Genomic DNA, 24,206 nt, shown 5'->3' on the forward strand with positions numbered 1-24,206 from the left:
TTGATTCCCGGCTTGGGTCACTGTCTGTGCGGAGTCTGCACGTTCTCCCTGCGTGTGCGTGGGTTTCCTCCGGGTGCTCCGGTTTCCTCTCACAGTCCAAAGATGTGCGGGTAAGGTGGATTGGCCATGATAAATTGTTCTTAAGTGTCCAAAATTGCCATTAGTGTTGGGTGGGGTTACTGGGTGGAGTTGTGGGCTTGGGTAGGGTGCTCTGCCTAAGGGCCGGTGCAGACACGATGGGCTGAATGGCCTCCTTCTGCACTGTAAATTCTATGAAATTACAGGCAATTTCATTTGTTCTTCTACACTCCCTGGGTCCGTACCCTCTATTCCCATCCTGTTCATGTATTTGTCAAGATGCCCCTCAAATGTCACTATCGTCCCTGCTTCCGCCACCTCCTCCGGCAGCGAGTTCCAGGCACCCACTACCCTCTGTGTAAAAAAACTTGCCTCGTACATGTACTCTAAACATTGCCCCTCGCACCTTAAACCTATGCCCCCTAGTAATTGACCCCACTACCCTGGGAAAAAGCCTCTGACTATCCACTCTGTCTATGCCCCTCATAATTTTGTTGACCTCTATCAGGTCGCCCCTCAACTTCCGTCGTTCCAGTGAGAACAAACCGAGTTTATTCAACCGCTCCTCATAGCTAATGCCCTCCATACCACGCAACATCCTGGTAAATCTCTTCTGCACCCTCTCGAAAGCCTCCACATCCTTCTGGTAGTGTGGCGACCAGAATTGAACACTATACTCCAAGTGTGGCCTAACTAAGGTTCTATACAGCTGCAACATGACTTGCCGATTCTTATACTCAATGCCCCGGCCAATGAAGGCAAGCATGCCATATGCCTTCTTGACTACCTTCTCCACCTGTGTTGCCCCTTTCAGTGACCTGTGGACCTGTACACCTAGATCTCTCTGACTTTCAATACTCTTGAGGGTTCTGCCATTCACTGTATATTCCCTACCTGCATTAGACCTTCCAAAATGCATTACCTCACATTTGTCCGGATTAAACTCCATCTGCCATAAAGAACAAAGAACAAAGAAATGTACAGCACAGGAACAGGCCCTTCGGCCCTCCAAGCCCGTGCCGACCATGCTGCCCGACTAAACTACAATCTTCTAAAAGATTCTCTCCAAAGCCATCTCTCCGCCCAAGTCTCCAAACGATCTAAATCCTGCTGTATCCTCTGACAGTCCTCATCGCTATCCGCAATTCCACCAACCTTTGTGTCGTCTGCAAACTTACTAATCGGACCAGTTACATTTTCCTCCAAATCATTTATATATACTACGAACAGCAAAGGTCCAGCACTGATCCCTGCGGAACACCACTAGTCACAGCCCTCCAATTAGAAAAGTACCCTTCCATTGCTACTCTCTGCCTTCTCTGACCTAGCCAGTTCTGTATCCACCTTGCCAGCTCACCCCTGATCCCGTGTGACTTCACCTTTTGTACCAGTCCACCATGAGGGGCCTTGTCAAAGGCATTACTGAAGTCCATATAGACAACATCCACTGCCCTACCTGCATCTAATCATCTTTGTGACCTCTTCGAAAAACTCAATCAAGTTCGTGAGACACGACCTCCCCTTCACAAAACCATGCTGCCTCTCACAATACGTGCATTTGCTTCCAAATGGGAGCAGATCCTGTCTCAAAGAATTCTCTCCAGTTATTTCCCTATCACTGACGTAAGGCTCACCGGCCTGTAGTTCCCTGGATTATCCTTGCTACCCTTCGTAAACAAAGGAACAACATTGGCTATTCTCCAGTCCTCCGGGACATCACCTGAAGACAATGAGGATCCAAAGATTTCTGTCAAGGCCTCAGCAATTTCCTCTCTAGCTCCTTCAGTATTCTGGGGTATTCCATCAGTATTCAGTATTCCATCAGGCCCTGGGGACTTATCTACATTACTATTTTTCAAGATGCCCAACACCTCGCCTTTTTGATCTCAGTGTGACCCAGGCTATCTACACACCCTTCTCCAGACTCAACATCTACCAATTCCTTCTCTTTGGTGAATACTGATGCAAAGTATTCATTTAGTACCTCGCCCATTTCCATTTCCTCTGGCTCCAAACATAGATTCCCTTGCCTACCCTTCAGTGGGCCAACACTTTCCATGGCTAAACTATCGAAACCTCAGTATTGAGGGAGCGTCGCACCGTCGGAGAATCGTACTGAGGGTGCACCGCACTATCAGAGGGTCAGAACTGAGGGAGCGCTGCACAGTCAGAGGGTCAATACTGAGGGAGGGCCACACTGTCGGAGGGTCAGTACTGAGGGAGCGCCGTGCTGTTGGAGGGTCAGTACTGAGGGAGCGCCGTGCTGTTGGAGGGTCAGTACTGAGGGAGCATCGCGCTGACCGAGAATCAGTACTGCAGAGGGTCAATTCTGATGGAGCACCACACTGTCGGGGGGGCAGTGCTGAGCGAGCGCCGCACTGTCGGAGGGTCAGTGCTGAGGGAGGGCCACACTGTCGGAGGGTCAGTACTGAGGGAGCGCCGTGCTGTTGGAGGGTCAGTACTGAGGGAGCGCCGTGCTGTTGGAGGGTCAGTACTGAGGGAGCGCCGTGCTGTTGGAGGGTCAGTACTGAGGGAGCGCCGTGCTGGTCGAGGGTCAGTACTGAGGGAGCGCCGTGCTGTTGGAGGGTCAGTACTGAGGGAGCGCCGTGCTGTTGGAGGGTCAGTACTGAGGGAGCGCCGTGCTGTTGGAGGGTCAGTACTGACAGGGTGCAGCATTGTCAGAGATAATAGTGAGGGAGGGCAAAACTGTCATAACGTCAGTACTGAGGGAGCATCGCGCTGACCGAGAATCAGTACTGCAGAGGGTCAATTCTGATGGAGCACCACACTGTCGGAGGGTCAGTGCTGAGCGAGCGCCGCACTGTCGGAGGGTCAGTGCTGAGGGAGTGCCGCACTGTCGGAGGGTCAGTACTGAGGGAGCGCCGCACTGTCCGACGGTCAGTACTGAGGGAGCACCACACTGTCGGACGGTCAGCACTGAGGGAGTGCCGCACTGTCGGAGGGTCAGTACTGAGGGAGCGCCGCACTGTCCGACGGTCAGTACTGAGGGAGCGCCGCACTGTCCGACGGTCAGTACTGAGGGAGCGCCGCACTGTCCGACGGTCAGTACTGAGGGAGCGCCGCACTGTCCGACGGTCAGTACTGAGGGAGCGCCGCACTGTCCGACGGTCAGTACTGAGGGAGCACCACACTGTCGGACGGTCAGTACTGAGGGAGAGCCGCACTGTCCGACGGTCAGTACTGAGGGAGCACCACACTGTCGGATGGTCAGTACTGAGGGAGTGCCGCACTGTCGGAGGGTCAGTACTGAGGGAGCACCACGCTGTCGGACGGTCAGTACTGAGGGAGCGCCGCACTGTCCGACGGTCAGTACTGAGGGAGCACCACACTGTCGGACGATCAGTACTGAGGGAGCACCACAATCTCGGAGGGTCGGTACTGAGGGAGCACCACACTGTCGGACGGTCAGTACTGAGGGAGAGCCGCACTGTCGGAGGGTCAGTACTGAGGGAGCACCACACTGTCGGAAGGTCAGTACTGAGGGAGCGCCGCACTGTCCGACGGTCAGTACTGAGGGAGCGCCGTACTGTCGGAGGGTCAGTACTGAGGGAGTGCCGCACTGTCGGAGGGTCAGTACTGAGGGAGCGCCGCACTGTCCAACGGTCAGTACTGAGGGAGCGCCGCACTGTCCGACGGTCAGTTCTGAGGGAACACCACACTGTCGGACGGTCAGCACTGAGGGAGTGCCGCACTGTCGGAGGGTCAGTACTGAGGGAGCGCTGCACTGTCCGACGGTCAGTACTGAGGGAGCGCCGCACTGTCCGACGGTCCGCACTGAGGGAGCGCCGCACTGTCCGACGGTCAGTACTGAGGGAGCGCCGCACTGTCCGACGGTCAGTACTGAGGGAGCGCCGCACTGTCCGACGGTCAGTAATGAGGGAGCGCCGCACTGTCCGACGGTCAGTACTGAGGGAGCGCCGCACTGTCCGACGGTCAGTACTGAGGGAGCACCGCACTGTCCGACGGTCAGTACTGAGGGAGCGCCGCACTGTCCGACGGTCAGTACTGAGGGAGCACCACACTGTCGGACGGTCAGTACTGAGGGAGCGCCGCTCTGTCCGACGGTCAGTACTGAGGGAGCGCCGTACTGTCGGAGGGTCAGTACTGAGAGAATGCCTCATTGTCAGGGGGTCAGTACTGAGGGAGCGCCGCACTGTCCAACGGTCAGTACTGAGGGAGCGCCGCACTGTCCGACGGTCAGTTCTGAGGGAGCACCACACTGTCGGACGGTCAGTACTGAGGGAGTGCCGCACTGTCGGAGGGTCAGTACTGAGGGAGCGCCGCACTGTCCGACGGTCAGTACTGAGGGAGCGCCGCACTGTCCGACGGTCAGTACTGAGGGAGCGCCGCACTGTCCGACGGTCAGTACTGAGGGAGCGCCGCACTGTCCGACGGTCAGTACTGAGGGAGCACCACACTGTCGGACGGTCAGTACTGAGGGAGAGCCGCACTGTCGGAGGGTCAGTACTGAGGGAGTGCCGCACTGTCCGACGGTCAGTACTGAGGGAGCACCACACTGTCGGATGGTCAGTACTGAGGGAGTGCCGCACTGTCGGAGGGTCAGTACTGAGGGAGCACCACGCTGTCGGACGGTCAGTACTGAGGGAGCGCCGCACTGTCCGACGGTCAGTACTGAGGGAGCACCACACTGTCGGACGGTCAGTACTGAGGGAGCACCACAATCTCGGAGGGTCGGTACTGAGGGAGCACCACACTGTCGGACGGTCAGTACTGAGGGAGAGCCGCACTGTCCGACGGTCAGTACTGAGGGAGCGCCGTACTGTCGGAGGGTCAGTACTGAGAGAATGCCTCATTGTCAGGGGGTCAGTACTGAGGGAGCGCCGCACTGTCCGAGGGTCAGTACTGAGGGAGCGCCGCACTGTCGGATGGTCAGTACTGAGGGAGCGCCGTGCTGTCGGAGGGTCAGTACTGAGGAGCGCCGCACTGTCGGAGGGTCAATTCAGAGGGAGCACCACACTGTCGGATGGTCAGTACTGAGGAGCGCCACACTATCGGACGGTCAGTACTGAGGGAGCGCCGCACTGTCGGACGGTCAGTACTGAGGGAGCGCCGTGCTGTCGGAGGGTCAGTACTGAGGAGCGCCGCACTGCACTGTCGGAGGGTCAGTACTGAGGAGCACCACACTGTCGGAGGGCCAGTATTGAGGGAGCACCACACTGTCGGACGGTCAGTACTGAGGGAGAGCCGTGCTGTTGGAGGGTCAGTACTAAGGGAGCGCCGCGCTGTCGGAGAGTCAGAACTGAGAGGGTGCATCATTGTCAGAGGATCATAGTGAGGGAGCGCTAAACTGTCGTAACGTCAGTACTGAGGGAGCGCCGCACTGTCAGAGGATCATAGTGAGGGAGCGCTAAACTGTCCGTAACATCAGTACTGAGGGAGCGTCGCACTGACCGAGGGTCAGTACTGAGGGACTGCCTCACTGTCGGAGGGTCAGTACTGAGGTAATGCTACACTGTCGGCGAGTCAATGCTGAGGGAGTGCCGCACTGTTGGAGGATCAGTGCTGAGGGAGCACCGTGCGGTCAGAGCGTCAGCACTGAGGGAGTGCCACATTGTCAGAGGATCAGTACTGAGAGAACACCGCACTGTCGGAGAGTCAGTGCTGAGGGAGCGCCGCACTGTCGGAAGGTCAGTACTGAGGGAGTGCCGCACTGTCGGAGGGTCAGTCCTGAGGGAGTGCCGCACTGTCGGAGGGTCAGTACTGAGGGAGTGCCGCACTGTCGGAGGGTCAGTACTGAGGGAGTGCCGCACTGTCGGAGGGATAGTACTGAGGGAGTGCCGCACTGTCAGAGGGTTAGTACTGAGGGAGTGCCGCACTGTCGGAGGGTCAGTCCTGAGGGAGTGCCGCACTGTCGGAGGGTCAGTACTGAGGGAGCGCCGCACTGTCGGAGGGTCAGTACTGAGGGAGCGCCGCACTGTCTTCTAATCTTCTGTTTATTTTTGTGAGGTGAATGTTGGTTCCGAGCTCCAGACTGCCAACCTGAGACAGAGTCAGATCCTCAGCTTAAAGTACTCGTCCCCATGAAATCATTCTTTTTTTCTTAATTTTAAGTGCCCAATTCTTTTTTTCCCAATTAAGGGGCGATTTGTTTTGGCCAATCCACCTACCCTGCACATCTTTGGTTTGTGGGGGTGAAACCCACACAGAGGTGAGGAGAATATACAAACTCCACACGGACAGTGACCCAAGGCCAGGATCGAACCTGGGTCCTCTGCGAGGACGCCATAAAAGAAAAAGACAAGAGCAAGGTAAAAGAATTAAGGGGGTGGCCGGGGGAGATCTAGATTCAGTGGAATGTCCTCCCTCAGCACTGACCCTCCGATGGTGCACACTACCTCAGGATTGACCCCCCGACAGAGCAGCACTCCCTCAGCATTGACCTTCCGACAATGCGGCAGTCCCTCAGTACTGACCCTGACAATGTGCCGGTCCCTCAGTATTGTGGCCAGAGAGTCGGGTTCAGCAAGCATGGGACTTACAGCTGGCAACGATTCCAGTCAGTCTTGCCCCAGGAGCCCGTGTGATTTTCAAACCAGTTGTCTAGTCACTCAGATACAAAGCTCCCCAGGGGATTTCTGTTCTATTTTCAAACCAACTTCCTCTCCTTCCCCCCCCCCCCCCCCCCCCCAATGCTCACTCCACAGTTGAAAGGGCAAGGCTGGGTTCCAGATCTTTCTCAGTGGTCAGGTTTCATGGGGTTATAATGTGAGGGGTGGGGGGGAATCACAGTTCCTGACGCTATTAATCCTGGTCAGAATGCCTCAGGCCCAGTAACAGGTGTGAAGGTTGAATAAGGTTAGTAACATGGGTGACTGCACAGTTGTCTGTGCAATATCCTGATGGACGGGCTACTACCAGGTTCTTTACCAATGAACGATTTACTAAAGAAACTATACACAGAGAATGAGATAAAAGCCAATGTGCCAAGACTCCAAACTCCCAGCTGCCTGGGAAGCCCGCCCGCCCCAGGATTCACATGCTCCATCCCCATTCGCCGGTCAGGTCACATGACCCACGGGAAATTGGCCCCTTAAAGATGCACCATACCCCATTCCTCTCCCTTTAAGTTCCTGGTTAACATTCTTCAATTAGCAAAAGAACTATTTACAACAATATACAACAAGCGTCTCTCAAAAAGGGTTTCTGGTAGGGTTAGTCGGTCCATTGAGAGTGACACAATTCACGAACGGGTGCTTCAGCAGTACAGATAACTTCAGTTTGAACCTTAACGGGTTGACTTGCAAGGGTGCCTGCGTGCGGGTAGTTTCCTCAATTCCCCTGGAACATCAGGGTAGTTTGCTGCGGCACTACTTTCCTTCATAGCTGGATGACTGACAAGCCTCCTGGGCTCAACTCGTTCCTCTCGTTCTCTTCTCCTTCTCCTTTTTTATCCTTCTCCCTTGCACTTCTATCTTGTACGATACTGGACCTGTTTTGGCCACGACCATTCCGGGCATTCAATTTGGACCAAATCATTCACCTCAAATAAAGTCAGAGTCAAAGAGGTCTACCACACAGGAAAGGCCCTACAGCCCATCCAGTTTTCTTTGAATCCTGTTTGCTCTGTCTAGCCTCCACCCTTCCCGCCAAATTCAGAAATATAAGGTCCAATTGTGTTCAAAGGCATCTGCCCATTGCAACTAAGTGGGTGTAACACCTGTGGTCATATGAGATGCAGTCCGCTAAGTGAGCAGGAGCTGGGCCAGTCTGAGTTGTTGAGGGACTGATGACCGTTTCTTCATGGCAGCCTAGAACGTTTGGACATCTCTCTCAGCCAGTCCATTGGAAGCAGGGCGGTAGGGGGCAGCTTGAATACGTTGAACGCCACTGGTCCTCATAAAACCTTGGAATTCGTCACGAGTAAAAAACAGTCCCATTATCGAGATCAGAACCTTGGGCAGCCCGTGGCGAATGCCTGTCCCAATTTCTCTACTATTCCTGATGAGGTCGTGGACTTCATTTTGTGTAGGGGAAGGCGACCCAAAGCAAATGTGTTCAAAATGCGCGTGCCCGGCCTATGTTGAAGCGTATTTTTGTACGCTGCTAACAATCGTGCCGTGTTGTACCTGGTTGAAGCTATGGAAGGGAATGGCCTCATCCTCCCGAAATAACCCCAATGGCGGTTTGTGGTCGGTAACGACTATGAAATATCATTCAGAGACGTGCTGGTGGAACGTTTTGACTCTGAATATCATGGCGAGTCCCTCCTTTCCAATTCGGCAGTAAGCTTGTTCAGCACAGGTCAAAGTCCTCAACACAAAGGCTTTCTTCCATCTTATGGGCCAAAACCACCCCTATTCCAGAGGGGATGGTATCTCAAGTCAGGATAATCTCTTTTGGTGGCTTTTCCTCCTCTCCCCCCCATCCCCCGCTTTCAGTGACCTTGAAAACGTAATGGAAGCATTCTAGATTCAGAGCCCATTCTCTGTATTAGGGTCGAATGGTTCTAGTTTTCCAAATAGGGGCAATCTGTCATTCACAGGCTGCTGAAAGAGTTTTCTTTGAAGGATAGGTTTTCACACAAGGTCTGTTCTCCCGAGTTCTGTAGCAGCAGGAAAGCACTCCAGTTGATCCTCATTGCCAATGTAATATCCTGACAGACAGATGACCATAATGAATGAAATGTTTATTAAACTGAGGAACTACACACATGGTGGGTAAAAGCTACCATGTTCGAAGGCTCCAATCTCTTAACGAAATGGGAAAACTGCGCTCCGCCCCCCAGGGTTCACTCACTCCAGCACCATTGGCCAATCGGGTCATATGACCCGCCAAGAACCTGCCCCCCTTAAAGGGGTAAGCTACTACCAGCACCATTCGCTACTCCTCAGACACTGAAGCAGTCCACGTGCAAATGCAGCAAGACTTGGACAATATCCAGGCTTGCGCTGGCAAGTGGCAAATCCACATTTGTGCCACACAAGTGCCAGGCAATGACCATCTCCAACAAGAGTGGAGCTTGCCATTGCCCACTTGACATTACCATTGTCAAATCCTCCACTATCAACATCCTGGGGGTTACCATTGATCAGAACTGGAGCCAGCCAGCGAGGCGGGTATGTGTGTTGTGAAGATGTAGAGTGGCTCCAGGAGGATTTGGACAGACTTGTCAGTGGGCAGAAACATGCTGGGTGCAATATAATGTGGAAAAATGTAAGATTTTCCACTTTGTTGGAAGGAAGAGACAAGCAGAGTATTTCTTAAATGGTGAGAGATTAGAAAGTGTAAATATACAAAAGGGCAGTACGGTGGCACAGTGGTTAGCACTGCTGCATCACAGCTCCAGGGACCCGGGTTCAATACCGGCCTCAAGTGACTGTGTGGAATTTGCACTTTCTCCCCGTGTCTGCGTGGGTTTCCTCCGGGTGCTCCGGTTTCCTCCCAGTCCAAAGATGTGCGGGTTGGATGGATTGGCCATGATAAATTCCCTCTTAGTGTCCAAATGGTGAGATGTGGTCATGGGGATAGGGTGGAGGCCAGGGGTGCTGTCGTTCCGACTAAAACTGGGGCCAGCCCAGGGGCCGTACCTTCCACTTGGATGAACCTGCGGCGACTACTCCCGGGGACGTGGAGACGGAGGACGACTGCCTGCAGCTGCATTGTGTGGCAGCTCCCCGTGTGGCCCCCATTAAGGTGACAGTACGGGTCAATGGTCACCCGCTTGAGATGGAGTTGGACACTGGCGCAGCGGTCTCCGTGATCGCCCAGAGGATTTTTGTGAGAACAAACCGAGTTTATTCAACTGCTCCTCATAACTAATGCCCTCCATACCAGGCAACATCCTGGTAAATCTCTTCTGCACCCTCTCTAAAGCCTCCACATTCTTCTGGTAGTGTGGCGACCAGAATTGAACACTATACTCCAAGTGTGGCCTAACTAAGGTTCTATAGAGCTGCAACATGACTTGCCAATTCTTATACTCAATGCCCCGGCCAATGAAGGCAAGCATGCCGTATGCCTTCTTGACCACCTTCTCCACCTGTGTTGCCCCTTTCAGTGACCCGTGGACCTGCACACCTAGATCTCTCTGACTTTCAATACTCTTGAGGGTTCTACCATTCACTGTATAATGTGTTTATAGTGTCGCTGTCTACTTAGACGACGTTTTGATTACAGGGACGTCGGAGCAGGAAAATTTGGAGGCTGTCCTTAAGACGCTTTTCAGAGGCTGGAGTCCGTTTATGTCGTACAAAATGCGTCTTTCAGGCGAAGGAAGTAGTCTACCTGGGTTATCGGGTGGACCGCGAACGTTTGCACCCCGCCGCAGAGAAGGTGCGCGCGATTCAACAGGCCCCCGCCCGACTGACACTTCGCATCTTTGTTTTTTACTCGGCCTCGTAAACTATTACGGGACGTTCCTCCCCAATCTGGCAACTACGCTGGCCCCCTTTGCACCTTCTGCTAAAGAAGAATCACACCTGGGTTTGGGGTCAGCCGCAAGAAACCGTTTTCCGGCGGGTAAAACAACAATTGTCGTCGTCTGGGTTACTATCCCACGATGATCCTGGAAAGCCTTTACTCATCACGGTATGATGCATCCCCGTATGGTATTGGGGCTGTCCTGTCCCACAAGATGGAGAACGGGGCCGAGCGGCCGATAGCTTTCGCCTCCCGCACATTGACTGCAGCGGATAAAAAGTACGCGTAGATCGAGAAGGAGGGCCTGGCGGTGGTCTTTGCGGTGAAAAGCTTCCACCAGTATGTGTATGGCCGCCACTTCACTATCGTGACTGATCATAAGCCTCTGCTGGGACTTTTCCGAGAGGATAAGCCAATACCGCCCATTGCTTCCGCACGGATCCAGCGCTGGGCTTTGTTGCTCGCTGCCTACGAGTATTCTCAGGAGCACAAACCAGGAACCCAGATAGCGAATGCTAACGCACTGAGTCGATTGCCTTTGTCGACCGGCCCCATGTCGACCCCCACGACCGGTGAGGTGCTTGCAACCCTAAATTTTATGGACTCCTTGCCTGTCACGGCATCACAGATCCGGGAGTGGACCCAGACGGAGCCAGTCCTGTCAAAGGTTCGGCACATAGTCCTGTATGGTGGGTAGCATAGACAGCTCCCAGGCGAGTTGTGGGCATTTTCCTCCAAGCTGTCAGAATTCAGCGTGGAAGACGGCATCCTCTTGTGGGGGATGCGTGTGATTGTCCCGGAAAAAGGCCAGGAGCTGATACTAACAGACTTGCACAATGGGCATCCAGGTGTGACCAAAATGAAAATGTTGGCCCGGAGTTATGTCTGGTGGCCAGGCCTCGACACCGACATTGAGAAGGTGGCCCAAAACTGCTCCATTTGCCAGGAGCATCAGAAGCTTCCGCCAGCCGTGCCCCTACATCACTGGGAATGGCCAGGGCAGCCTTGGGCGCGTTTGCATGCGGATTTCGCCGGCCCTTTTCAAGGATCCATGTTCCTTCTATTAATAGATGCCCAGTTTAAATGGCTAGAAGTGCATAGGTTGATAGGCACAACGTCCTGCACAACAATCGAGAAAATGCATTTGTCTTTCAGTACGCATGGCCTCCCCGAGGTGCTCATCACGGACAACGGCACTCCGTTCACAAGTGAGGAGTTTGCGAGGTTCATGAAGATAAACGGCAAACACCATATCCGCACCATACCACCCAGCTTCCAATGGCTTGGTGGAGTGCGCAGTGCAGACATTCAAACGAGGCCTAAAGAAGCAGTCTTCCGGGTCTGTGGACACTAAACTGGCTCATTTTTTGATTTCATATAGGACCACTCCACATGTGGTGACTGGGGTAGCTCCCGCAGAATTCTTAATGGGCTGGAGACTTCACACCCGCCTTGGCTTGGTTTTCCCGGATATTGGCGCAAAAGTACCCTGCACTCAAGAACGGCAGGGACATGGCCTTTCTCGGCATCGGCCGATTCGGCAGTTTCCGCCCGGTGACCCGGTGTTCATTCAAAATTTTGCTGGTGGTGCCCAGTGGGTCCCTGGCATTATCTTTCGACGAATGGGCCTGATCTCTTACTAGGTGCAAGCCCAGGGTCGTCTCCAGCGCAAGTATGTAGACCACGTTCGGTCCAGAAGACCATCTCGTCCAAAGATTCCCTGCCCCCGGTGCTCACTTCTACAGCCCAGAGACCAGACACAGTGGAGGGTGTTCCTCACAATCTTCCTCTGGCGCCGCTTCAAAGGTCGTGGCAGAAACGCGTGGAGATAGGTACGCCGGGATGATGGAGGCAGCGGACTCCGACTCAGAGATGGAGACACAGGACGCCTCAGAAGGGGAGTCCTCGGTCCCACGGCCGTGGATGTACAACCGTTACGCCGGTCATCACGGAAGCGCCGTTCTCCGTCCCGTTACACGCCGCCCGATTCAGCGCCTCGTACATACGGTGTCCGGCCTGCGGCAAAACGAGTCCGACGCCCACCTTCCCCAGGGTCTTCGGTGAATTCCTTGGACTTTGAGGGGGGGGGGGATGTTATAACCTGCCTGCTTACCATTGGCTAGGGACTAATAGCAATCCCACAATCCTTTGAGGGGGGCGGAGAAATCATCAGCAGATTCCCTGCATAAATAAAGCTGGCCAGTTTGGAACCAGCTAGAGAGGAGTGAGCAGCAAGGGAGTTATATTATATATATATATATATATTTATTATTGTAAATTAATTTTATTTATTTCTATTCTACAACTCGTGCTGGATTCTTTGTGGCCCTCACATAAATCATAATGACTGGTGGAGCAGGCTCGAAGGCCCGCATGACCTCCTCCTGCTTCAATTTCTGTGCTTCTATGTCGCCCTGTAGCCACGTCTCCATAATGCAGATCATACTTATTCATTCCTATTTGAGATATCAGTTTTGTCAAGAATGTTATGTGTGTTTATATAGAGAGCCTTTAGTTTTGTCCTCTTATTATTTTTGTAGCTAATAGACTCTCAGATTTGTACTCTGTCTCTCCCTGTCACGGTCTGTTTACCATTTCCCATATTAACACCTTTTTCTCTTGTTTTGTCTCTACTTTTTGGTTTAACACCTTCCCCAGTATAGAATCATAGAATATACAGTAAGGAGGCCATTCGGCCCATCGAGTCTGCACCAGCCCTTGGAAAGAGCACCATACCCAAGCCCACACCTCTACCTTATACCCAGTGACCCCACCTAACCTTTTTGGACACTAAGGGCAATTTATCATGGCCAATCCACCAAACCTGCAGATCTTTGGACTGTGGGAGGAAACCGGAGCACCCGGAGGAAACCCACGCACACACGGGGAGAACGTGCAGACTCTGCACAGACAGTGACCCAAGCCGGAATCGAACCTGGGACCCTGGAGCTGTGAAGCAACTGTGCTAACCACTGTGCTACCGTGCCCCCCCGAATTGTTTAATATGAATCCTTGTCCCCACTATTCAGCAGAAAGACGTCTCCACTTCCAAACTATCTGGCTCACGAGAACATCAGCCCCACCACGGTTCGGATACAGGCCGGAATTCTCCAGCCGATCACTAGCGGTGCGATTCTCCCGGTCCCGCCGGCAGCGGCAAGAAACACGCACTGGCGGGCCGGAGAATCGCGCCCATAGACTCTGCCAACGGAAAAGCCCCCACTCTCCCCAGTACTGATGCCAGTGAACTGAAACTCACTCCTCCCACACGTCTTTGAACCATCGATTCATCGTTCCAATTTAATGTACCCAATGCCAATCTGCACACAGATAAGGTGATAATCCAGAATTATAACCTTGGAGGTCCTGTCGCTTCATTTAGTTCCTCAAACTGCCTATTGAACCTTTTTCCTCATTCTGCCTATGTCACTCGTACCGACATGAACCACAACAGATCTCCCCCCTCCCCCACTGCAGGTTCCTCTCCAAACCAGAGCAGATGCACCAGGCAGACAACACAACTGTCTAAACTCCCAATCCTGGCTGCAGAGTAGTGTTTCAACCCCACCCCACCGCTCACTCTACTGTCCCCGACTGCCACTGTATCACCTCCTGACTCCCCAAAAGCCACTGCACCATCTGCAAGGACACACGTGCCTGCATGAGGCTACAATAACACTCAAGAAGCTCAACACCGTCCAAGAGGGGAGAGTGAGATGGGGGAAGAGAGTGGGATGGTGGAAGAGAGTGGGAAGAGAGTGAGCAGATAGAGAATGGTGAGGGAGTCAGGACGGAGCGCATCAGGAGGGAGCGTGTCAGGAGGGAGAGAGGGAGAGCGTGAGGGGGAGAGAGGGAGAGCGTGAGGGGGAGAGAGAGAGAGCGTGAGGGGGAGAGAGAGAGAGCGTGAGGGGGAGAGAGAGAGAGCGTGAGGGGGAGAGAGAGAGAGCGTGAGGGGGAGAGAGAGAGAGCGTGAGGGGGAGAGAGAGAGAGCGTGAGGGGGAGAGAGAGAGAGCGTGAGGGGGAGAGAGAGAGAGCGTGAGGGGGAGAGAGAGAGAGCGTGAGGGGGAGAGAGAGAGAGCGTGAGGGGGAGAGAGAGAGAGCGTGAGGGGGAGAGAGAGAGAGCGTGAGGGGGAGAGAGAGAGAGCGTGAGGGGGAGAGAGAGAGAGCGTGAGGGGGAGAGAGAGAGAGCGTGAGGGGGAGAGAGAGAGCGTGAGGGGGGAGAGAGAGAGCGTGAGGGGGAGAGAGAGAGCGTGAGGGGGAGAGAGAGAGCGTGAGGGGGAGAGAGAGAGCGTGAGGGGGAGAGAGAGAGCGTGAGGGGGAGAGAGAGAGCGTGAGGGGGAGAGAGAGAGCGTGAGGGGGAGAGAGAGAGCGTGAGGGGGAGAGAGAGAGCGTGAGGGGGAGAGAGAGAGCGTGAGGGGGAGAGAGAGAGCGTGAGGGGGAGAGAGAGAGCGTGAGGGGGAGAGAGAGAGCGTGAGGGGGAGAGAGAGAGCGTGAGGGGGAGAGAGAGAGCGTGAGGGGGAGAGAGAGAGCGTGAGGGGGAGAGAGAGAGCGTGAGGGGGAGAGAGAGAGCGTGAGGGGGAGAGAGAGAGCGTGAGGGGGAGAGAGAGAGCGTGAGGGGGAGAGAGAGAGCGTGAGGGGGAGAGAGAGAGCGTGAGGGGGAGAGAGAGAGCATGAGGGGGAGAGAGAGAGCGTGAGGGGAGAGAGAGAGCGTGAGGGGAGAGAGAGAGCGTGAGGGGAGAGAGAGAGCGTGAGGGGAGAGAGAGAGCGTGAGGGGAGAGAGAGAGCGTGAGGGGGAGAGAGAGAGCGTGAGGGGGAGAGAGAGAGCGTGAGGGGGAGAGAGAGAGCGTGAGGGGGAGAGAGAGAGTGAGGGGGAGAGAGAGAGCCTGAGGGGGAGAGAGAGAGCCTGAGGGGGGGGGAGAGAGAGAGCGTGAGGGGGAGAGAGAGAGAGCGTGAGGGGGAGAGAGAGAGAGCCTGAGGGAGGGAGGGAGAGTATGGCGGGGGAGAAAGAAAGCGAGAGAGACGACTGAGGTGAGAGGCAGCAGGAGTGCGAGGCCGATGTGCGTGTTCAGTGTTACACCCACTGATAACATCAGCGTGACCCAGAGCCGGAATTTACTCAGAAACAGTTTCAACAGCAAAACCTTTCAATAGGCGCCAGTCACAGCCAGCCCAGAGAACACAGGGTCAGAGGGCACAGTGCAGAGAACACAGTATAGGGGGCGCGAGGGGGCAGGGGGCGTGGGGCAGGGGGCAAGGGGCACAGAGGGCGCAGGGGGCGCAGGGCGGGGGGCCCGGAGGGCCCGGGGGGCCCGGGGGGCGGGGGGCCCGGGGGGGCGGGGGGCCCGGGGGGGGGCGGGGGGCCCGGGGGGGGCGGGGGGCCCGGGGGAGGGCGGGGGGCCCGGGGGAGGGCGGGGGGCCCGGGGGAGGGCGGGGGGCCCGGGGGAGGGCGGGGGGGCCCGGGGGAGGGCGGGGGGCCCGGGGGGGGGCGGGGGGCCCGGGGGGGGCGGGGGGCCCGGGGGGGGGCGGGGGGCCCGGGGGGGGGCGGGGGGCCCGGGGGGGGCGGGGGGCCCGGGGGGGGGCGGGGGGGCCCGGGGGGGGCGGGGGGCCCGGGGGGGGCGGGGGGCCTGGGGGGGCGGGGGGCCCGGGGGGCGGGGCGCAGGGGGCGGGGCGCAGGGGGCGGGGGGCAGGGGGCGGGGGGCAGGGGGCGGGGGGGCAGGGGGCAGGGGGCGGGGGGCAGGGGGCGGGGGGGCAGGGGGCGGGGGGCAGGGGGCGGGGCGCGGGTTGCAGGGGGCACAGTGCAGTGGGCAGGGTAGTGAACGCGGTGCTGCCAGTAAATGCCAGGCGATCTAGGGCGCATTGTGTGTGGGATCACTAGGTGTTGAATCTGCTGGTTTCACTCTGATATGCGCTCGCCTGATCCACCCCAGGCTTTGGGCTCTAACCCCTTCACCTCGGAGCTCTCGGGCAAGCCCAAATCAGTTCTGGGATGGAACAGTACTTGGGGTTGGGCATCTCCCAGGGGATTGGAAGCTCCCAGGTTGTCGTCTCCTGGGTAGTGTGGCACCCTGGCACTGCCAGCTGGGCCCTGATGTGCCACCTAGGTGTCAGCCTGGCACTGCCCATGTGGCACTTACAGGGGAAGTGGCAGGCTGGCAGTGCTAAGGTGCCAGGCTGGCATTTTCCCCTCAGTGGGTATCAGGCCTGGGCCGGGTGCCCTGCCCCTGTGGGATGTTTGAGGTGGAGCGGGGGAGGCCCCGGAGGACCCCTTTGTAGGTTAGTTGTGGCTTTTGGGGGGGTTCGGAGCCCGTATCGGGAGAGTCTAGAGGGGATCCAGCAAGCAGAGCTGCGGAGTGCCGGAAACGGGATTAAATGCGGCCTTGGCGGGAGGCCCAGGATGACAACAAAGACCCGATTGATAGCGGTGTGTTTCTCGGTGCTGCAAGAGCCTCGTCACAGGCCTCTGTTGCAATTTGGTTAGATTCTGCCCAGGGAGAGGGAGACATAGAGTGTGTGCATGAGAGAGAGAGAGAGGTGGGTAAAGAGTGTGCGTGTGAGAGAGAGAGGTAGAGAGTCTGTGAGAGAGAGGTAGAGAGTCTGTGAGAGAGAGGTAGAGAGTCTGTGAGAGAGAGGTGGAGAGGTACAGTGTGTGTGAGAGGGAGGGAGAGGTAGACAGTGTGTGGGGGGGGGGGGGGGTGGAGAGGTAGTGTGTGTATATGGGCAAGAGGGAGAGGTAGAGAGTGTATGTGAGAGAGACGTAGAGTGTGAGGGAGTGTGCATGAGGAACAGAGAAGTAGTGTGAGGGACAGAGAGGTACAGTGTGTGAGGGAGAGAGGTAGTGTGAGGGAGAGCGAGAGGTACATTTTGTGAGAGTGGTAGAGAGTGTGTGACGGAGAGGTAGAGTGTGTGTGTGAGGGATAGAGTGTATGAGAGAGGTAGAGAGTATGTGAGAGAGAGATAGTGTGTGAGGGAAAGGTAGAGAGTGTGTGTGTGAGGGAGAGAGGTTGTGTGTGTAAGTGAGGGAGAGGTAGAGTGTGAGAGAGAGGGAGAGGTAGAGTGTGTGTGAGGGAGTGGTTGAGAGTGTGTGTGAGGGAGAGAGGGAGAGGTTAAGAGAGTGAGAGGGAGAGAATGTGTGAGAGGGAGAGTGTGAGAGAGAGGGAGAGGTAGGAAGTGTGCGAGAGAGAGGTAGAGTGTGAGTGAGCGAGGGAGAGGTCCAGTGTGAGGGAGGGAGAGGTTGAGAGTATGTGTGAGGGAGAGGTAGTGTGTGTGAGGGAGAGGGAGAGGTAGAGTGTGTGAGGGAGAGAGGGAGGGGTAGAGGGTGTGAGAAAGAGAGGGAGAGGTTGAGTGTGTGAGGGAGAGGTAGAGTGTGTGAGGGAGAGGTAGAGTGTGTGAGGGAGAGGTAGAGTGTGTGAGGGAGAGAGGTAGAGTGTGTGAGGGAGAGAGGTAGAGTGTGTGAGGGAGAGAGGTAGAGTGTGTGAGGGAGAGAGGTAGAGTGTGTGAGGGAGAGAGGTAGTGTGTGTGAGGGAGAGAGGTAGTGTGTGAGCGAAAGAGGGAGAAGGGGAGGTAGAGAGGGTGTGTGAGGGAGAGAGAGGTTGAGAGTGTAAGTGAGGGAGAGTGTGTGTGGGGGAGAGAGGGAGAGGTAGAAAGTGTGTGAGGGAGGTAGAGTGTGTGAGGGAGAGGTAGCGAGTGTGTGAGGGAGAGAGGGATGTGGAGAGTGTGTGAGGGAGAGGTAGAGAGTGTGTGGGAGGTAGAGAGTGTGTGTGGGGGAGAGAGGAAGGTAGAGAGTGTGAGGGAGTGAGAATGTGTGTGTGAGAGGGAGGTAGAGTATGAGTGAGAGAGGGAGGTAGAGAGTGTGAGTGAGGGTGTGTGGGGGAGAGAGGGAGGTTGTGAGTGAGGGTGTGTGGGGGAGAGGGAGGTAGAGAGTAAGGGAGGGAGAGGTAGAGTGTGTGGGGGAGAAAGGGAGGTAGAGTGTGTGTGAGGGAGTGAGAGTGTGTGTGAGGGATAGAGTGTATGAGAGAGGTAGAGAGTATGTGAGAGAGAGAGATAGTGTGTGAGGGAAAGGTAGAGTGTGTGTGTGAGGGAGAGAGGTTGAGTGTGTAAGTGAGGGAGAGGTAGAGTGTGAGAGAGAGGGAGAGGTAGAGTGTGTGTGAGGGAGAGAGGGAGAGGTTAAGAGTGTGAGAGGGAGAAAGGGAGAGGTAGGAAGTGTGCGAGAGAGAGGTAGAGTGTGAGTGAGCGAGGGAGAGGTCCAGTGTGTGTGAGGGAGGGAGAGGTTGAGTGTGTGTGAGGGAGAGGTAGTGTGTGTGAGGGAGAGGGAGAGGTAGAGTGTTTGAGGGAGAGACGGAGAGGGAGAGGTTGAGTGTGTGAGGGAGAGGTAGAGTGTGTGAGGGAGACAGGTAGTGTGTGTGAGGGAGAGAGATAGTGTGTGAGCGAAAGAGGGAGAAGGGGAGGTAGAGAGGGTGTGAGGGAGAGAGAGGTTGAGAGTGTAAGTGAGGGAGAGTGAGTGTGGGGGAGAGAGGGAGAGGTAGAAAGTGTGTGAGGGAGGTAGAGTGTGTGAGGGAGAGAGGGATGTAGAGAGTGTGTGAGGGAGAGGTAGAGAGTGTGTGGGGGAGAGGAAGGTAGAGAGTGTGAGGGAGTGAGAATGTTTGTGAGAGGGAGAGTATGAGTGAGAGAGGGAGGTAGAGAGTGTGAGTGAGGGTGTGTGGGGGAGAGAGGGAGGTAGAGAGTGTGAGGGAGGTAGAGAGTGTGAGTGAGGGTGTGTGGGGGAGAGAGGGAGGTAGAGAGTAAGGGAGGGAGAGGTAGAGAGTGTGTGGGGGAGAGAGGGAGGTTGTGAGGGAGTGAGAGTGTGTGTGTGTGTGTGGGAGAGGTAGAGTACGAGTGGGAGAGGGAGGTAGAGTGTGAGTGAGGGTGTTTGGGGGAAGAGAGGGAGGTAAAGAGTGTGAGTGAGGGTGTTTGGGGGAAGAGAGGGAGGTAAAGAGTGTGAGTGAGGGTGTGTGGGAGAGAGGGAGGTAGAGAGTGTGAGGGAGGGAGAGAGTGAGCTGCTGAGTGGCAGTGTAGTTTGCACAGGGAACACCAGTTGCGTTTGCACTTGGCGGCGAGCTGGGAGTGTCGGCTATTAATAGCTGCTGACACTTGTGTGAGATTACACATGCCTGTTTAAACATGCAGCTCAACACAGGGAGAGACAGAGGGAGAATCGGCAAAGTCCGTTTTACACATAATCTGGCGCCGAGAAACTGCTTATCCAACAATCACAATGATAAACGTGAGGCACAATGCAGCCAGAGTGCCTCTCCAGCCAGTCAGCCCCAGGCTCAGAGGGGAAAGGGCGGGGATGTGAGAGAGGGGAAAGGGCGGGGATGCGAGCGCTCTCCTTTCCTTACCATCTCTGCGAGTAAGACCAAACCTTTCCTGGTGCGGGCGAATTTCTGAAAGCGAGTGAGCACCCCGTCACCATCCTGAACAGAGTTATACTGCTCCTCACTGGACATCTCCCTCCTGCTGCAGACAGTGTGTGTGAGTGAGAGAGAGCTCTGTCTCCACTCTCTGAACACTGGCTCCTCGAGGTGCAGTCAATCTCTCTCTCTCACACAGAGGTGGGAGGATCCATTAAAGGGGAAGGGCACCCACACCCTCTTCCTCGCTATCTCCCTCTCCTTCATTTCAATCTCACTCACAATGAACGGTTCCCTTTCATTCACTCATTCACTCTTTCCACTTTAGTGGAGGAGTGTGTGAAATTCTCAACACCACAAACCAAACTTCCTGGCTGCAGGACTTCCATCATTAATCCCACTGCTCCCCCTCTGCAACTCCCAAACTAATCCCACTGCTCTACTCTCTCCCCATAGCCTTGTGTGAATCCCAAACAAATCCCACTGCTTCACTCTCCCCATAGCCTTGTGTGAATCCCAAACTAATCCCACTGCTCTAATCTCTCCCCCATAGCCTTGTGTGAATCCCAAACTAATCCCACTGCTCCACTCTCTCCCCATAGCCTTCTGAAAATCCCAAACTAATCCCACTGCTCCACTCTCTCCCCATAGCCTTGTGTGAATCCCAAACTAATCCCACTGCTCCACTCTCTCCCCATAGCCTTCTGAAAATCCCAAACTAATCCCACTGCTCCACTCTCTCCCCATAGCCTTGTGTGAATCCCAAACTAATCCTACTGCCCCCCCTCCCCCCCCCCCCCCCCGCCGCCCTGTAGCAATCCCCAAACTAATCACCCTGCCCCGCACTGTCCCCAGAGCCCTGTGTGATGCTCGATCAATAACTCCAGAAGCGAGATTGGAGACAATTGAAGGCTTTATTACACTAGATGTTCCCCCAGCAGCGCAAGTACAGAAGGCAGCTGCTGGGGCGACACGGGCTCTTATACCCTGCCTTGCTGGGCGGAGCCAGCAGACAGGCTTAACCAATGAGAACAGAGTACCTTCTACACCAATGGTCTTCCGGCAATACAGAGTACCGTAATACCTCTAATACTGACCACATTCACCCCCTGTTAAAAAAAAAGTCTGGCGGGGGTGGTGGCCTCGCATTACAGAGTGGTAGAAGTTAAGGTCATGAAGGTACCTGGTGTACCTCCGTACAGTGTTTCGCCTCGTTACATCGCAACTATTTACAACATTTATTTACATTTCAGAATGATGCAATTAGTCGATCGGGGGCCCTGGTCGTCCTCTGCGATCGTCGTAGCTTTAGTGGTGATGCAGGCGGCATCTCGGGCGTCTGTGGCTCCGGGAGTGTGGCTTCGGCCTCTTCGGCAGCTGCTTTATCACCCCTCAACAGGACCAGTGGGAGAACCAATCCACCTGGGAAGGGGGCGGCTGTGGGGTGTGCCGGTGGGAGGGTGGGACTGGTGGTGGGGGTGTGTGTGTGGATCCAGCGGGCGCCAGGTCCCGTAGGGAGACCGTATCCTGTCGGCCGTGGAGGTGCGCCATGTGTACGTACTGAGGATTAGCGTGGAGGAGATGGACCCTCTCGACCAATGGGTCCGATTTGTGCGCCCTCACGTGTCTGCGGAGCAGGGTGGGTCCGGGTGTTGCTAGCCAGGTCGGGAGCGAGGTCCCAGAGGAGGACTTCCTAGGGAAAACAAGGAGACGTTCATGAGGTGTCTGATTGGTAGTTGTACAGAGCAGCGACCGGATGGCATGGAGGGCCACCGGGAGGACTTCTTGCCAGCGGGTGACTGGGAGATTCCTGGACCGTAGGGCCAGTAGAACAGTCTTCCAGACCGTTCCGTTCTCCCTCTCCACCTGTCCGTTTCCCCGGGGGTTGTAACTGGTCGTCCTGCTTGAGGCAATGCCCCTGCTGAGCAGGAATTGACGCAGTTCGTCGCTCATAAAGGAGGACCCCCTATCACTATGTATGTACGTGGGGAAACCGAACAGTGTAAAGATACCCTGGAGGGCCTTGATGACGGTGGTTGCGGTCATGTCGGGGCAGGGGATAGCGAATGGGAACCGGGAGTACTCGTCAATCACGTTCAGGAAATACCTGGAAGGGGAGGGACTCGTCGATGGCGTGCATCGTGGCCTTTGCAATGTCTGCTTTGATGCGGCTGAAGGCCTGGCGGGCCTCCGTCGACAGGGGGAAGGTTGTGGACTGGATTAGGGGTCGGGCTTTGTCTGCGTAGTTCAGGACCCACTGGGCGTAGTAACTGAAAAACCAGAGGCAGCGCTTCAGGGCCTTGGGGCAGTGAAGGCGGGGAACTCCATAAGGGGGCGCATGCTCTCAGGGTCGGGGCCTATAACTCCATTTCGCACTACGGAGCCTAGAATGGCTAGGCGGTCGGTGCTAAATACACATTTATCCTTATTGTACGTTAAGTTAAGGATTGTCGGAGACTTCCGGTTGCGGCGATGCCCAGCTAAGCCGCACGTTTCGGCGGCTCCAGCTCAAACGGACCTTCGGGCTCTTTTAAGAGCCCCAACGGGGAATTTTTTCAGGACGAAACCCGGTGTGGGGTGAGTTAACAGGGAGTCCCCCCCAACGCAAGAGGAAAATATCGGCTGCGGTGGTTACATCGCGAAGAATCCTCGAGGATAGGGACAGAAGGAAAAAAGAAGCAAGATGGCGGCGGAGAAAGCCCAGGCGACATGGGGGCCCGATCAAGATGAATTTTTAAGACGGTGTGTGGAGCTACTTAAGAAGGAAGTGCTGACGCCGATGCTACAGGCAATTGAGGGGCTTAAAGAGGCACAAAAGACCCAGGAGACGGAGCTCCGCGTGGTGGAGCAGAAGGTGACGGATAATGAAGACGAGATCCTGGGCCTGGCGGTCAAAACACAGACGCACGAGGCGCTCCACAAAAAGTGCATTGAAAGGATTGAGGCCCTAGAAAATAGAGCACGAAGGAAGAACCTGCGGATCCTGGGTCTCCCCGAGGGAGTGGAAGGAGCGGACTGCGGGGCTTACGTGAGCACGATGCTAAGCTCGCTGATGGGAGCTGAGGCCCCTTCGGGCCCCTTGGAAGTGGAAGGGGCTCATCGGGTTCCTGCGAGGAGACCAAAGGCGGGAGAACCACCTAGGGTGACAATCGTGCGATTTCATCGCTTCAATGATAGAGAAGTGGTTCTGAGATGGGCCAAAAAGGTACGGAGTAGTAGATGGGAGAATGCGGTGGTACGGGTGTACCAGGATTGGAGTGCGGAGGTGGCGAGAAGGAGGGCGAGTTTTAATCGAACCAAGGAGGTGCTACACAAGAAGAAGGTGAAGTTCGGGATGCTGCAGCCGGCACGGACTATGGGTCACATACCAGGCGAGGCATCACTACTTCGAAACGGCGGAAGAAGCATGGACCTTTATTAAAAACGAGAAACTGGATCGGAACTGAGGGACTGATATTAGAGGGAAATGTCACTGTCGATGTATATAGAGATGTAAATGGGGAAGGGGGGGACACTAAGAAATGTGGGCGCCGGTGGGGGGAAAGAAGAGACATAGGCGGGGGATGAGGAATGGGAGTGGGGCAGTAGAGGGAGCTGCGCCACAAGGGGCGGGACAACTACAGAGAATATGGGGCCTACTGTCCTTGTTCCCGCGCCAGAAAGGTGATGGCGGGAAGATAGGCGCAAGGTAGATGGGAGTTCCCCACACGGGGGGGTCAAGGAGTGAGCGGGAGAAGCCGGGGTCAGTTGAAGTCAGCTGACTTTCGGAAGTAATATGGGGGGAGCAATCACGCTAGATAGGGATCTAGCGGGGGGAGGGGGGGGGAGGATGACTGGGTTGCTGCTGCAGAAATCAAAGAGGAACTGGTTAAAGAATCAGGGCTGGAATGCGCCGCCTGGGGAACGGGTGGGAGCGCGGAACCGGGACCTGGGACTGGCCTAGAGAGGGTGATGGCTAGTCGACACGGGAAGGGGGCAGGTAGCCCCCCAGTGCGGCTGATCACGTGGAACGTGAGAGGCCTAAATGGACCGATTAAAAGGGCCCGAGTGTTCGCACACTTTAAAGGACTGAGGGCAGATGTGGCTATGCTTCAGGAGACACACCGGAAGGTGGCGGACCAAGTTTGGTTAAGGAAAGGATGGGTGGGACAGGTGTTCCATTCAGGGCTGGATGCAAAGAATAGAGGGGTGGCCATACTGGTGGGGAAACGGGTATCATTCGAAGCAAGGAGCATTGTAGCAGATAGTGGAGGCAGATATGTGATGGTGAGTGGCAGACTGGAGGGAACGGAGGTCGTGTTGGTTAACGTATATGCCCCGAATTGGGATGATGCGGGA

The 24,206-nt window shown here is 55.7% G+C and overlaps 1 protein-coding gene across 2 annotated transcripts in view; it reads right to left on the bottom strand.

The window, feature by feature from the left end:
• Window positions 1-20,066, bottom strand: part of LOC140398984 (proteolipid protein 2-like) — an 82,518-nt gene extending 62,452 nt beyond the window's left edge. Inside the window, exon 1 of one of the 2 annotated variants that reach the window (XM_072488008.1) lies at window positions 19,857-20,066. In XM_072488008.1, coding sequence (XP_072344109.1) covers window positions 19,857-19,964 — 108 coding nt within the window. In that variant the 5' untranslated portion in view covers window positions 19,965-20,066. The remainder of the gene's footprint in view (window positions 1-19,856) is intronic. The other variant, XM_072488010.1, reaches the window with a different exon arrangement.
• Between the last annotated feature and the right edge of the window lie 4,140 nt (window positions 20,067-24,206).

This window comes from Scyliorhinus torazame, chromosome 22, assembly GCF_047496885.1.
Source record: "Scyliorhinus torazame isolate Kashiwa2021f chromosome 22, sScyTor2.1, whole genome shotgun sequence".
Classification (NCBI taxonomy): domain Eukaryota; kingdom Metazoa; phylum Chordata; class Chondrichthyes; order Carcharhiniformes; family Scyliorhinidae; genus Scyliorhinus; species Scyliorhinus torazame.